Raw genomic sequence first — 14,210 nt, 5'->3', positions numbered from 1 at the left:
AATAAACTAGGCATTGATGGAACATATCTCAAAATAATAAGAGCTATTTATGATAAACCCACAGCCAATATCATACTGAATGGGCAGAAACTGGAAGCATTCCCTTTGAAAACTGGCACAAGACAAGGATGCCCTCTCTCACCACTCCTATCCAACATAGTGTTGGAAGTTCTGGCCAGGGCAATCAGGCAAGAGAAAGAAATAAAGGGTTTCGATTAGGAAAAGAGGAAGTCAAATTGTCCCTCATTGCAGATGACATGATTGTATATTTAGAAAACCCCATCATCTCAGCCCACAATCTCCTTAAGCTGATGAGCAACTTCGGCAAACTCTCAGGATACAAAATCAATGTGCAAAAATCACAAGCATTCCTATACACCAATAACAGACAAAGAGACAAATCATGAGTGAACTCCCATTCTCAATTGCTACAAAGAGAATAAAATACCTAGGAATCCAACTTACAAGGGAAGTGAAGGGCCTCTTCAAGGAGAACTACAAATCACTGCTCAACAAAATAAAGGAGGACACAAACAAAAGGAAGAACAGTCCATGCTAATGGTTAGGAAGAATCAATATCGTGAAAATGGCCATACTGCCCAAGGTAATTTGTAGATTCAATGCCATCCCCACCAAGCTACCAATGACTTTTTTCACAGAATTGGAAAAAAACCACTTTAAAGTTCATATGGAACCAAAACAGAGCCTGCCCTGCCAAGACAATTCTAAGCAAAAAGAACAAAGCTGGAGGCATCACTCTACCTGACTTCAAACTGTACTACAAGGCTACAGTAACCAAAACATCATGGTACTGTTACCAAAACAGAGATACAGACCAATGGAACAGAACAGAGGCCTCAGAAATAACACCACACATCTACGACCATCTGATTTTTGACAAACCTGACAAAAACAAGCAATGGGGAAAGGATTCCCTATTTAATAAATGGTGCTGTGAAAACTGGCTAGCCATATGTAGAAAGCTGAAACTGGATCCCTTCCTTACACCTTCCACAAAAATTAATTCAAGATGGATTAAAGACTTAAATGTTAGACCTAAAACCATAAAAACCCTAGAAGAAAACCTAGGCAATACCATTCAGGACATTTTATTCCATTCTTTATGGTGGTTTTAAGCACAGTATTAAAAGTATGGCTCTGATATAAGGTTGATTGAACTTTATGTTTTGGCTTTTTAACTTATTAACTATATGACCTTGAGCGACTTATTTAGCTTCCCTGAACCTCAATTTCCTCATAATTAACATTATTCCTCATGTTAATAGTAATAGTCATGTATTGTCCAAAAAGGGATATCAGAATTTTAAATGAACAAATACATATACATTGTTTAGCAGAGTGCTTGAAAAAATAGGTGTTCAATAAATATTAGTTATTATCCTTTAAGAGGTCTTTTGAGGTATAATTAACATAAATTAAACTGCATGTTTTAAAAAGTACAATTTGATTAGCTTTGACATAAGTGTTCACTCATGAAACCATTTGTCACAATCAAGATAATGAACATATACATTATCCTTAAAAGTTTCTTTGTGTCTTTTTGTAATATTTTCCCCCCTCTCCTGATTAAAATCCCTTCACTGCCCCCACAGTTTCTAGGGAAGTACCAACATTCTTTCTGATACTATAGATCATGTTTCATTTTCTTGAATATATACATGGAATATTCAGTATGCACACTTTTAAAATCCACCTCCTTTAAATCAGCGTAATCATTTTGAGATCCATCTATAATCTTTGTGTCAATAGTCCTTCAGTTTTTATTGCTGAGTAGTATTCCATTGTATGGATATGCCACTATTCATTTATTCAATTGTTCAATTGTTAGATGTTATTTTAAGAATATTTAATATTTAATAAAATCCCACGGGGTTTGCTTTAAGCAAGAAGATGTATCATTTTCTTACTTAATAAAGATGTAGGGGACCTGAGTTCCAAAGAGAGGGAAATACATGGTTGGCCAAAGGTGGGCTGGTCCGTACAACTTGGCTATAGGACCAGGCTTTAGGAGATATTAGCTAGGAGACCAATTTTTATGGGAATGTTAATTTCTAGTTTTACATTTTCTTTTTCTGCATGCTAATAATTTATCCCAAAATCCTTAATAAATGTCATGTTAAATGTTACAGCCTACCAAACCTTTAAGGAATGATACCAATTCGACATACAACTTTTCCGAAAATTTGGCTTCATTTTTAAGGCTAGTACTGCCTTGATTTTAAAACCAGGAAAAAGGCAAGACATGAAAACAAAGGTATGGACCAATGTCTATCATGAACATGGAGGCAAAAAATTTCAACAAAATGTTAGCAAATTAAATCCAGCAATGTATATTATAAAAAGGATAATGCATCATGACTAGGCAGGGTTCATTCCAAGAAGGCAAGGTTAGTATAATATTTATCTATCCATTGGTGTCAATGTAATTTAATACATTAAAAGAGAAGATGAGGAAAAACTATATGATCTTCTCTATGGATTCATAAAAAGCAATTGGATTTACTAATATACAACATTTATTCATGGTAAAAAAAATCTTTCAGGAATGTAAGAGAACTTCTTCAACCTGATTAAAAGAATCTTTTAAAACCTATAGCCAATATCATACTTCATGAGTAAAGATAAAGCTCTTCTAAGATCAGAAACAAGGCAAACATGTCCACTCCTACTTTTTCTATTGTACTGGGCATCCTAGCCAGTGAAGTAGGGCAAGAAAAATAAGTTAAAGACCTATATATTGGAAAGAAAGAAGTGAGATAGTCTTCATTTGCAGATGACATGAAAGTTTACATAGAATAATCTAATAAATCTATAAAAGTCTACTTATGAAAAGTGTGGATGCTGAATGTGACATGATATTAAATGATGAAATTAAAGAAGAGCTATATATATATATATATATATACACCTTGTTCATGGATTGGAAGAATAGGTATTGTTAAAGTTTCAGTTCTTCCAAACTGACCTATACATTCAATGCAATCTCAATCAAAATCCTAGCAGGCTTTTTATTTTAGTAGAAATTGACAAGCGGATTCTAAAATTTTTATAGAAATGGAAAGGATCTAAAATAGCCAAAACAATTTTGAAAAAGAGAACAAAGTTGGAAGACTTACACTATGTGATTTCAAAACTTCCTTTGAAGCTACAGTAATTAAGACATATAGGATTGGATTAAGGATAGCCATACAGATAAAGACAATATTATAAAGATAGAAATACAGATGAATGACACAGAATAGAAAGCCAGGAAACAACCTGTACATATATGATCAATTCATCTCTGAAAAAGGTGTCAAGGTAATTCAATAGGAAAAAAGATAATCTTTTCAACAAATTGTACTGGAACAATGGTATATCCATACTGAAAAATGTAAAAACCCTCAATCCCTATTTCACATCATATACAAAAATTAACCTGAAATAGATCATCCTAGACCTAAATGTAAAAGCTAAAACTATAAAATGTTTAGAAGAAAACATAGGAAAAAAATAGTACAGTAGCCTGGAGAATGCAGGTCCAAAACAGGAAGAAGAGTAGCCTGTGCAGAGTGGAGCCTCCTCACGCTGGCTTCACAACCGCCTATTCCCTGGGCTTTGCTGCTTACATAAGCAGAGAGCCTCTGATTGCTGCCATCGTCCTGTCTCCTAACACTACCAGCTGTCTCAGGTAGAGGGCGTGTTTTGTCATGGCCTCCATCATGCTTGTTGTGACAGTAGCTGCAGAAGCCCTGACCCAACAAGACCCATGGAGGCCTTAGCTTCCCTTGTGGCTACCCCAAGAGACTGAGTAACACCACCAAAAATGGAGAAAATTGGACCAGTGAGACACAGGAGACTTTCAGTAGCCAGTAGATAATTTCTTCTCTATTCCTTCCTGCAGACTGTTCTGAGGGCTACCTGGAAGCCAACACATACAAAAGAACAACAAGATGTGTTTTCTTGTGAAGGAATCGCTATTTCAGTTACAGCCACCTTTGTTTTCCTTTCTTGCTTGACTCACTTCCCTTTTTTCTTCACTCTTGATGCCCTGAGGTTGTATCTCCCAATACCCAATAGATAATTTGCAATTGGCTTTACCTTAAGTTTTGTTTGTACATGCTAAAACAAGATGTAATAATAACTCTCTGAGGAAATAGCTGCTTTCACTATATTCTCATTTTACTGAGGCCCAGAGAGGTTAGCTAACCTGTCCAAGATGTTACAGCCAGTAAATGGAGCAGCAGGATTTGAACTCTGGCTCCAAAGTCCATACTTATAACAACTCTGCTATTATTATTTCTAAGGGACCTTGATCTGGCTGCCTGTCAGCTTCATCTTCCTAGATCTTGATTCTGAAGTCAAGACTTCTTGTCATGTTGTGAGTCTTGGCACCTCCAGAGTTCATGTCTCACTGGAGCTTGGTTGTGGGACTTTCTCAGCATATTTGTACTGTGACAAAAGATCTGAGCCAGTCTGGAGGAGAAGCAGTTGTAAGACATAGCATATTCAAAATAGGAGTTTTAACCATGCTTGACAGCTGGGTAGACAGATATAGTCAGTGAGAGGGACATTTCTGACTGGGAAAAGATTGCTCTTCTAGCTGTGATGTGAACTAGGGGACCTTAAGGCTTCAACCTGCCTGTCACTAGGCAGAAAAGAAAGTTAGACTCTTTCCATTCCCCACCTGCTGTTAACATAACAGGTGTGTCTTTGAGTGCTAAAGGGTGGCCAATCCTACTACAATGGTGACACAGAGTGGAAGCCACCTTTCTAGTTCCTGTGCACTTTAATGTATATATATCAAATGATAAGTTTTGAAAAGTCAGCTGTAACTCCATGGCAAGAGGAACACTATTTTTGAAGTATGAAAGCATATGTTTATGAAGAAGAGGATAGAAAGATGATCAGTATGGTTTCTATAGTTCAACAAATACTTATGGGTGATCTACTTTGTAACCTATGTATCCTGTGATAGATCCAAGGGATTAAAAAGTAAGTAAGATAGTATCCCACATAGGGTAACCAACCGTCTTAGTTTGTTCAGGACTGAGAGGGTTTCCAGGATGCAGTACTTTCAGAGCTAAAACTTGGAAAGTCCTAGGCAACTTGAAATGAGCTGGTTACCCTATCTGTTCCCAAGGAGCTCATAGGCTAAAAAGGAAGTCAGTTATGCAAATGCATAGCTATGAAATAGTGTGGTATGTGAAATTATGGACTAATAATACTAGCTTATATTTCTTGATATGGCTTGGCTGTGTCTCCACCCAAATCTCACCCTGAATTGTAATAATCCCCACACGTCAAGGTCAGGGCAAGGTGGAGATAATTGAATCATGGGGGCGGTTTCCCCCATACCATTCTCATGGTAGTGAATAAGTCTCATGAGATCTGACGATTTTTTAAGTGGGAGTTCCCCTGCACAAGTGCTCCTGCCTGCCACCATGTAAGATGTGCCTTTGCTTCTCCTTTGCCTTCTGCCATGATTGTGAGCCCTCCACAGCCACGTGGAACTGTGATTCCATTAAACCTCTTTATGTCATATATTACCCCGTCTTTCCTTTATACATTTCCTTTAGTAGCAGCGTGAGAACAGACTAATACACTTCTATAACACTTTCTATGAGCCAGGTCCTATTTAGAATAATGCCTGTCTTAGTCCCTTCAGACTGCTACAACAAAATACCATAAACTGGGTGGCTTGTAAACAATAAACATTTATTTCTCACAGTTCTGGAGACTGGAAAGTCCAAGATCAAGGCAACCAGTAGATTTGGTGTCTGGTGAGGGCTGACTTCCTGGTTCAAAGACAGAACCCTCTTGCTATATCTTCACATGGTGGAAGGAACTAGTAAGCTCTCTGGGGTTGGGCACTAACTTCAATGATGATGGCAGGGTTCTTATGACCTAATATCTTCTTGAAGGCCTCAGTTCCTAATACCACCAACCTTGGGGATTAAGATTTCAACATTTGGCTTTCGTAGAAACATAAGCATTCAGTGTGTTGCAGTGTTGTTACATGTATCAACTTACTGAATCCCATAATAGCCATGTGAAGGAATGACTATTATTACCTCCATTTTACACAGACAGAAATTGAGGCAGTACTAAAGAGTAGTAAATCTGGGATTCAAACCCAGGTAGTATGAGTCTAGATTTGAGATCTTAACCTCTAAACACTTTTCTCAAAAAACCTAAGACATAGAAGTAGCACAGAGGGGTGAGTGATGAACTTTCTGGGTGACAGGATGTGGTCATCAGATAAGAGGTGGTGGGAAAATGGGTTAGAGAAGGTGATGCCTGAGAAGGATTTTGAATGATGAATGAGGAATTAACTAGCAGGAAGGGGAAAAGGGGCATTCTAGGTATAATAGTTCAGCTTAGGATATAGAGACGGGAAACATCATGGTGTCATTGGTAAGTCAGTGCTAGTGAGGGCCCCCATGAAGTTTTTCTGGGCTCTGACACTCACAGTGGTACATTTCATCAACCATGCCAGGACCTTTGGAAAGAAGCCTGAAGAGGTAGCAGGGCCAGACCACCAAAGGACTTGCATGCCACGATAAGAATCATAGACTTTAACTTGTACCCAACAGGGCAGCATTGGGGACTTTGAAGGAAAAATTGAGATTTGCTTTTTTAGAGAATTGCTCTGGTAGCAGCTAGAGGATTGCTGGAAAGGGGAGGGACGTAGGAACAGTGGTGGGGGACAACCAAGTATGGAGCTCTTAAAAAATTACCCCATGAGAGCTGGTGACTTCAACTAAAGCTTGTGGCAATGGGGATGGGGTGGGCTGGACAGATTCAAAAGATGAAGGAAATAAAATAGACTAAATTTTGTTAGTGATTGGATGAAGGGGCTAGAGAGATCAGGAAACCCAGTGATAAATTCTGTGAGCCTTATTAGCTGACTGGGTGCATGATAGGTTCCCCCACCCCTCCGTCTTTTTTTTAAAGGAACATAGGCAAAGAAGTGAGTTTAGAAAGGGAAAAGATAGTGAGTTTGGCTTTCCACAGTGTGACTCTCAGAAGCCTATAGGAAATCGAGATGGTATTGTCTAATCCAGATATTCCATAAAAGAAGGAAATAACTTGCCCTAAGGGTACTTATTTTTCTGATGAAGAGTGAAATAATAATTATAAGTGAAGTTCTTAGAGACAGGTATGAAGCAAATACAAAGCAGAATAATTCATAGAATACTAATTCCACATCCTTTGGGTTACCTTTGAAGTAGAAACAATTTAATACATTCGTTTATCATAAAGTATCAGTGGCTTACTTTACTATTTCCCCTAGGAATGTTTGAATTTTATAAAATACATCAATACTTAATTGAATCTCTGATGAAAGAATTTCAGGTGCCCTAATACTAAGAGATGGGACAAATTTTGGGGGGTGCAAATAAGCCTTCTAGAGCTTCTCAAATCATAGTACATTTGCAGCTGCTAATTCCATATGCATGGGAACAGAAGCAATTTGAGCAACTGAAAGTTGCCCTAAGTTCTATACATGGATTATACCCACACCTGAACTACCCTCTGAAAAAAATACTTCCATGTTTGTTTCAAAATACTAATGATCTTTAGGATCTTGGGGTCATAAGTATAGCAAATCAGTTATCACTAATCAATATTTTTTAAAATCCTGTTTATTTACATGACCTGTTTATTTGAATTTGAATTTTTTTAACATCACTTCTCAGCTCCATTCTCCTTTTCTAATTCCCTATGTTTGATCATGCTTCCTTCACAGTGTTCTGGATCCCTTAGATGAGGGAAGGGACATGTATCCCCTCATCCTCACAGACTCTCATCTGTGTATTTCTGATGAATGACCCCTGAATTAAAGTACATGAACAATGATCTTGAATATCTAGTTCGTCATTTAACAAAAGAACCTAAAGTAGTATCTCATGAATACATTAATTGAGCTTAGCATGTCTTCTTTGAAACAATTAGGAATACAAGGAATGGCAGAACAGAGATCCACAGAGGCTAAGGAAATTTCCAAAAGACACATCTTTAATCTGGGAACCAGCACAAATATGCAACTATCCTGACATTTCACCATTCCTGTAACCAGTAGGTAATTCGGTCTCCTTGCTATTAGAATGCCGTCATTTGTGAAATAGCCAAATCACCTGGGAGAATGACCTTGGCTCTTGTGATTGAGCGGCTTGGAGATCCTTTCCACCAGGCAAAACTTCACCCATCTCTCCAGTTTCCTAACTTTGGTTTTTATTTAGGGAAGCATGCTGCTCACTGTTCTAACATCATTCATCTTTGTCACACCCAAGGCCACAACTTTGTCTGAACAGCCAGTGATATACTGCAGATAGAGTGCACCAAAGACATTAAACTCTATATGACACTTATATGGACTCTGAGTTCACCAGAGATGGATTGATGCTGCCATAAAGCCTTGGGGTAGCCAGGCAAACAAAAGACTAAGGAGACTGGTGGGGGTGGGGATGGTGGTAAGAAAAGCAGTATCTTTCTACATTCACTTTCTCTCTCTGCTGAGGTTGGCCTACCTCTTATTTAGGAAATGAAGAAACCAAGTGAGTACGGGGATTTTTGGAGCCCAGTACAGACGCAAACTCAGCCTTGATTATCAGTGGAGCTCCTGATGGCCGTGACCAGGCCAATGAAACTGGCCTGGGAAACTGGATACTTAGAACATCCCACTTTGAACCCAGTGCACCTCAGCAACCATATCTTTATGAAATAAAGAAAAGACTTAAATAACATAGATGCAGAAGTAGTGGTGGATCAAGCAAGGATTTAAATACATGTCCACTGATTCCCTTGGCAGATATCCTCAGTATCACAGTCATAATGGTATCTATGGGCACACTCACCCAGGACGAACAGAGTGCTGGCATTCCACTCTGCTTGCCCAGTCTGAAAATTGGATTAAAGACAGTAATATATCTGGGTTTGCATTCAGGATTATCAGCATGATGGAACCCATCTTTACCTGACCCAACAGGTGTTTTGTTAGGTACTCAGGAACCTGACTGGAAAATGATTTTATACAACAAAACAGGAATTTATTTTTCATAGTTAATGCTAATCAGTTATGCAAGTACTTAATGTGATTAAGCTTACTGCAAACAAAATGCCCAATTATCAGAAATGGGGCTTCCCTACCCCCATCCTGTCTCTCCACAGGGACGTGTATGTACAATTGCAGACCACTGTGTGTGTGTGTGTGCTTGTGTGTATTCTTCATGGACCACCTGCAGCTAACTTTGGAAGATGCAGATTTTTAAGTATAATTTAAGCCACAGCAACATACACAGATTTAAAAATAATCAGTAATTAAGAAAGCTCCATATTCACATGAAGAAAGACAACAGTAAATTTGACTTACCAGTTTATGCTGTTCGAGGCAGCAGAGGAACAAGTTGTTGGTAATTGTCCAGTGCTTTCATTCAATAAATCACATTGGCTTTGCTTTCTCCTGTGGCTCAGCCTCTGTGCAAAGCAAGCGAACCTCCTTCCTATTCTGTGTAAAGAATAAAATGCGAACGGGATCACTACAGGCAAGAGCTGAAGTCCATGATCACGAAGCTACTCTTAATGCAAAATAAAAGAGCAAATGATGCATAGGGAGAGAAAGGGAGAGGTAAACAGCTTGGCTCAGAGGCTAGGTGTAGTCTCCAGACTGCAGCCTGGGGAAGGCTTGGTTCCTGTAGCTTGTGTGCGTGTAGTAAAAGGATACCATGACTTCAGTGTGTGCTTAGCCTATTGTATCCGTGAGGACCATTTGAAACGGCTTGCGGAGACAACTAGCTTCATAGCAAACAAGACTGAATCCGAACCGACTGTCACTCAGGGCTGAGCAGAGGGGCAGTGGGTCACCACATCAACGGCAAGGAAAGAAATATTGTCTGGCATCCAAGAGCTCATCCAGCAATCTGTGAGTGCAAATGATCTACAGCCCTTCTGGGGCCAGACACCCCCTTGTTTCCACAGCCGTCTGGCACCAGAAGCACACAGGTGGCTGTCACATCCCTTCACCCCAGGGCATCTGTGCAATTCCCTACAAGCTCCTAGCAGGAGCTAGGGGGCATCTTAAGAAAGCTCTAAATCCAGTCAGGGCTGCTGAAGCTGTGCTTGGGCTTTTGTCTGAGCGGGTTCTGAGAAAGTAGTCAGCAGACGTGGAACTTAGGACAGCAAGAGGCTCAGTTTCAGGAAGAAGATTCCAGTGCTGCTTCTATGCCAGCCACATATGGGTATACCCGGCTCCTTTCACAGCATTGTTCTTTACATGACTAATGAAAGACACAAATAGATTTCCTAGAAAGCTGCATATGTAGGCATTTTTAAAGGTTCTCACTGAAATAAAATGGCAAATGACCTTCACAGGCTATTATGTTGAGGGGTGGGACTTGCCGATTGATAGCACATATGAATACTGCACATGTGCACGCGCACACACACACACACACACACAGACAGACACTAGCAACAGCATTAGGAATCTTTCTAAAGCTCTGTTCTGATTCTTTCTCTGCCAAATGAATGTTTAGCTGCTGTGATGACTTCAGAAGTAATTTTGGACTCTTCTGCTAGGCACTGACTAGTCTGTTATTTATACCTGGAGCCAAATAAACTCTCAAATTTTGAATGAGACTCCGTAGCAAATCAGGAGAAAGTCTCTTGATCATAAACAAGAGGGTGGAGAGTTAATCTTTGGCCTGGTAATTGCTTAGAATCCTGGAAATGACATCTTGTATTCATGAAATTCTCCCCCTTTCTAGAGACATTATCTCCCCCTGATAGCTCGCTCATCCCCAACAGGTGGCTGTTCTGGAGCTCCGATCTGAGGCAGGGCTCAGTGATTCATAAAACCTGGGTGGCCAAAGGAAGAGCTTGGTTTAGCTTTTAACAATTGTCTTACTTTTTCTTTTCTTATTAAAAAGGCAAAATCTCTCTCATGAACACTTACTATCACTTTCTATCCTTGGATTTATTTGTCCATGGAAGCATTGCTATGAATAATCTAATTTAGGAATATTCACGTCCTTGAGGTTTGGAGGGCTATGTTTTTCATCAAGGATTAAGAAAGAGTCTGGCTTCTCTTGCACAGCTTAGTCCAAAATGATTGCCAGGTAAAACTTTACCCTTTCATCTAGAAAAATTTTGGCTTGAATGCAGACTTACTTGAATTACATCTGCTGCGGTAAGCTAGGTGACTGAGTAACTCTACTAAGGTTAGGAGGTTGCCTCACAGGGGTCATGAGTTACATGTGCCATGCAGACCTAAGGGGAGAGTGCCTCTGATAATAGCAGCAACACTTTCTAGAGCAAATACTCAAGTTGAGTCAAAAAGCCCATGTTTATTGCAAAAGAAATTCATTAATTCATCCATGTATTCATTAATCTACCCTTTAATAGACATTTAGTAAGTATTTAGTAGGTTAGATTCATTGTGCTACATATTTAACGTTACTTAGAGCCTATTGATGAAGTATAAACTCCTTGACATACCCTAGAAAAATTTCCCATATTCTGGGTCTTCCTATCTCTCTAGCCTAATTTCTCACCACCTTTCTATTTGCATTCCATGCTGTAGCTTTTTTGAATATCTCTTATTTCCTTGGACATGCTATATTCTTTCTGAATACCAGATCATCAAATATGATGGGTGTTCTTCTGCCTGGATGCTCAGTTTCCTGTGTCTGGCTAACTCCTGTACAGCCTTGGAATCTTGGCTTAAACATCAACTCTCAGAGATATTTTTGTAGCCCCTAGGCTGTTAGGGTCCCTGCTCTGTGGTCTGAAAGCACGACACCTTATACTCTGCCATCATTATATCCATTATATTTTATTGCACTTCATTGTTTAGCATCAGTCATCCCCATTATATTGTAAGAGTTTAAGTGCAAAGTCTCTTATTCTCTGCTGTATGTCCAGGGTTTAGCAGAGTTCCTGGCACATGAAAGGCATTCAATAAATATTTGATGTTTTGTTGAAGTGCTTAGCATGTATTTATTGAATGAATACATAAGTCATCTCAAGGAATAATGGGAAATGGGGTCTTAGAATTGAAAGCAACCTTAAAGTTCTCTTGGTTTGTCTAATCTTTCTTGCCAAGTGACCATCCACAGAAGGCTTGCCTCTTCCAATTAATCCTTCTGGATTAATCTCAGCCCATATTGATCACACTCTTACTTTGTCTCCCACTTCCTAGCAATTTTACAGGATGTTCTTCCTTTTTGTTCTCTGGCTGTTTCCTGGAGTTCGTCTCATCTCTGCAGACTGGTACTCTATAACTCTTAGCATAAGCCTGCAATTATCTGATGCTTGATTCATTGAACATCAAACACTTGAACAGGGAGTTAAATGATCACAGTCTTGTTTTAGGAAGATTTCTCTGGTTCTGAGGGAAGTATAAGTGAGATTAGCCAGACCTAGAGAAGACTCTAATAATGACTACAGCACAAGATGGGATCTAAAGGCAGTTTTGCCCTTTCTTTCCTTCTACTCCTCCCCCATTACTCCACCCTCCATGTCATAATACCAGTGTTCTCATTTGGAACACTGACAATGTTTGTTCCACACTCAGAACTTCCCCTCCACCCAATTCCACCCCCACAGTTATTTAACTTGCTTAAGATATTTGCGAATGTGTCTCACTGATTCAATTAAAGGCTCCTTTAAAGACAAGGATTGTGTTTTATTTTGCATCTTTCTCCTTCAGCCACTACACCTCCTGCCCTAGTAAGTGCTCAGTAAAATTAAGAAAGAAAATAATTTATTATACGCAGTATATTAAACGAAGCAATGTGGTTGGGAGGGCGCATTGCTCCCATTCAAAGATGAACAGGGGATCTTTTCAAAGATAAAAGAGATACATTTAGCAAGAGATATGGAACCGATTACAGTACAAGGCAGAATTAAGTAAGTGCCTTTTATAAAAGAGTATGAGCAATGTGCTAAGGGAACATAGAATTATTACTTCTTTCTGTAACGCATAGAAAAGATCCACAGAGAAGGTGGCATTTGAACTGGAACTGGAGGAATGACGATCTCTCTACAGGTTGAAAAGAAGAAACAGGTTCGGAGTCAAGGCATAGTGTCAAAAAAAAAGAGTTCTGGGGCTGTTAGGGAATGACAAGTAGTCCAGTGTACTGGAGTGAATAATGCAGGGAAGAGCTGATGGAATTGGTCTCAAAAAGTAAGCAGGAGCTAAACTGGGGAGAGCTTGAACACATGTTGAAGAGTTTGGATGTTATGCCATAGGTGACAGTGATCTGAGCAGGAGAATGCCAAAGCAGTTGATTAGGATCCACTTGGCCTGGCCATTGTGGATAGTGGTGAGAACCCAGAAGCAGGAAGACACTGATGGTGTGAAGGCCCGTGAAGATGTAAATTAGGAGATGAAAGTTCTATCTTTGGAGATAGAACTTACAGGATTGTCAATAGTATAGGTAGGGGAGGGGGAGGATGAGAGAGACAAGTTGAAGGTGACTTAAAGTTTTAGCCTACATGACGGCGGATGATGATGACATTAATTTATTCCAGTACATACACCTAGAGATAATTATGGCCTGCAAGTTATGGTCTGTGCTCTTTTTTTTTTTAAGACAGAGAAAAGAACAGAAGCTGAGTCCTTGGAGTCATGTCAATGTGCCTCGACGTTCATAGAATGCTTTGAAGAATCCATTTAGTACCAGGTAAAGATTTTAGCCCAGGCTGTGACAGATGAGCTGCCTCTAGCAACATTCAGGGCCATTTCCAGGGGGCATGGGTACAGGGTTTCCATTAAATGTGAGAGTCTGCGGTTTCCCACTGCAGTTGTTTAGCTCATTGGAAAGAACCTGGGTCTGGGAATGGGGAGTTTGAACTTGAGTCCTTGAGCTGCCCCTCACCAGCTGTGTGATCTTGGGCAAGTTACTTTTTATCATTAGGCTTCATTATTCTCACTTGTGAAATGAGAGCGTTGGACCAGTTAAATTCAAAGGTCTCTTTTAGTATACTCTCCTCTGATTTGTGACATACGATGTGTAGAATTTCAGAATACTTGCAAAATTAGGCCAAAGCCCACCAATATCAGAAGCCAGTAATGTCCACTTTCCCCTGCAAAATCCTGACCATATTTTGAGAATGTCCATATATCACTGCAAATGCATGTCTGCCCTGTAGTTAGTTCCATGTGGTTTGTTTGTTAGACATAAATTTAAATTGATCACTTTTTG

The 14,210-nt window shown here is 39.5% G+C and overlaps 1 protein-coding gene across 2 annotated transcripts in view; it reads right to left on the bottom strand.

Annotated features, from left to right (window-relative positions):
- The window catches only part of ANKFN1 (ankyrin repeat and fibronectin type III domain containing 1), a 354,475-nt gene that overhangs the window by 175,004 nt on the left and 165,261 nt on the right, over positions 1-14,210 (bottom strand). For both annotated transcript variants that reach the window (XM_030827987.1, XM_030827986.1), the window contains exon 4: positions 9,377-9,511. Coding sequence is in view for 1 of the 2 variants with exons in the window: in XM_030827986.1 (XP_030683846.1) it covers positions 9,377-9,511 (135 nt within the window). In the remaining variant the exon portion in view is untranslated. The remainder of the gene's footprint in view (positions 1-9,376; positions 9,512-14,210) is intronic.

This window comes from Nomascus leucogenys, chromosome 14 (assembly GCF_006542625.1).
Source record: "Nomascus leucogenys isolate Asia chromosome 14, Asia_NLE_v1, whole genome shotgun sequence".
In the NCBI taxonomy this organism is placed as follows: domain Eukaryota; kingdom Metazoa; phylum Chordata; class Mammalia; order Primates; family Hylobatidae; genus Nomascus; species Nomascus leucogenys.
This window is presented reverse-complemented; position numbering and strand designations above follow the sequence as displayed.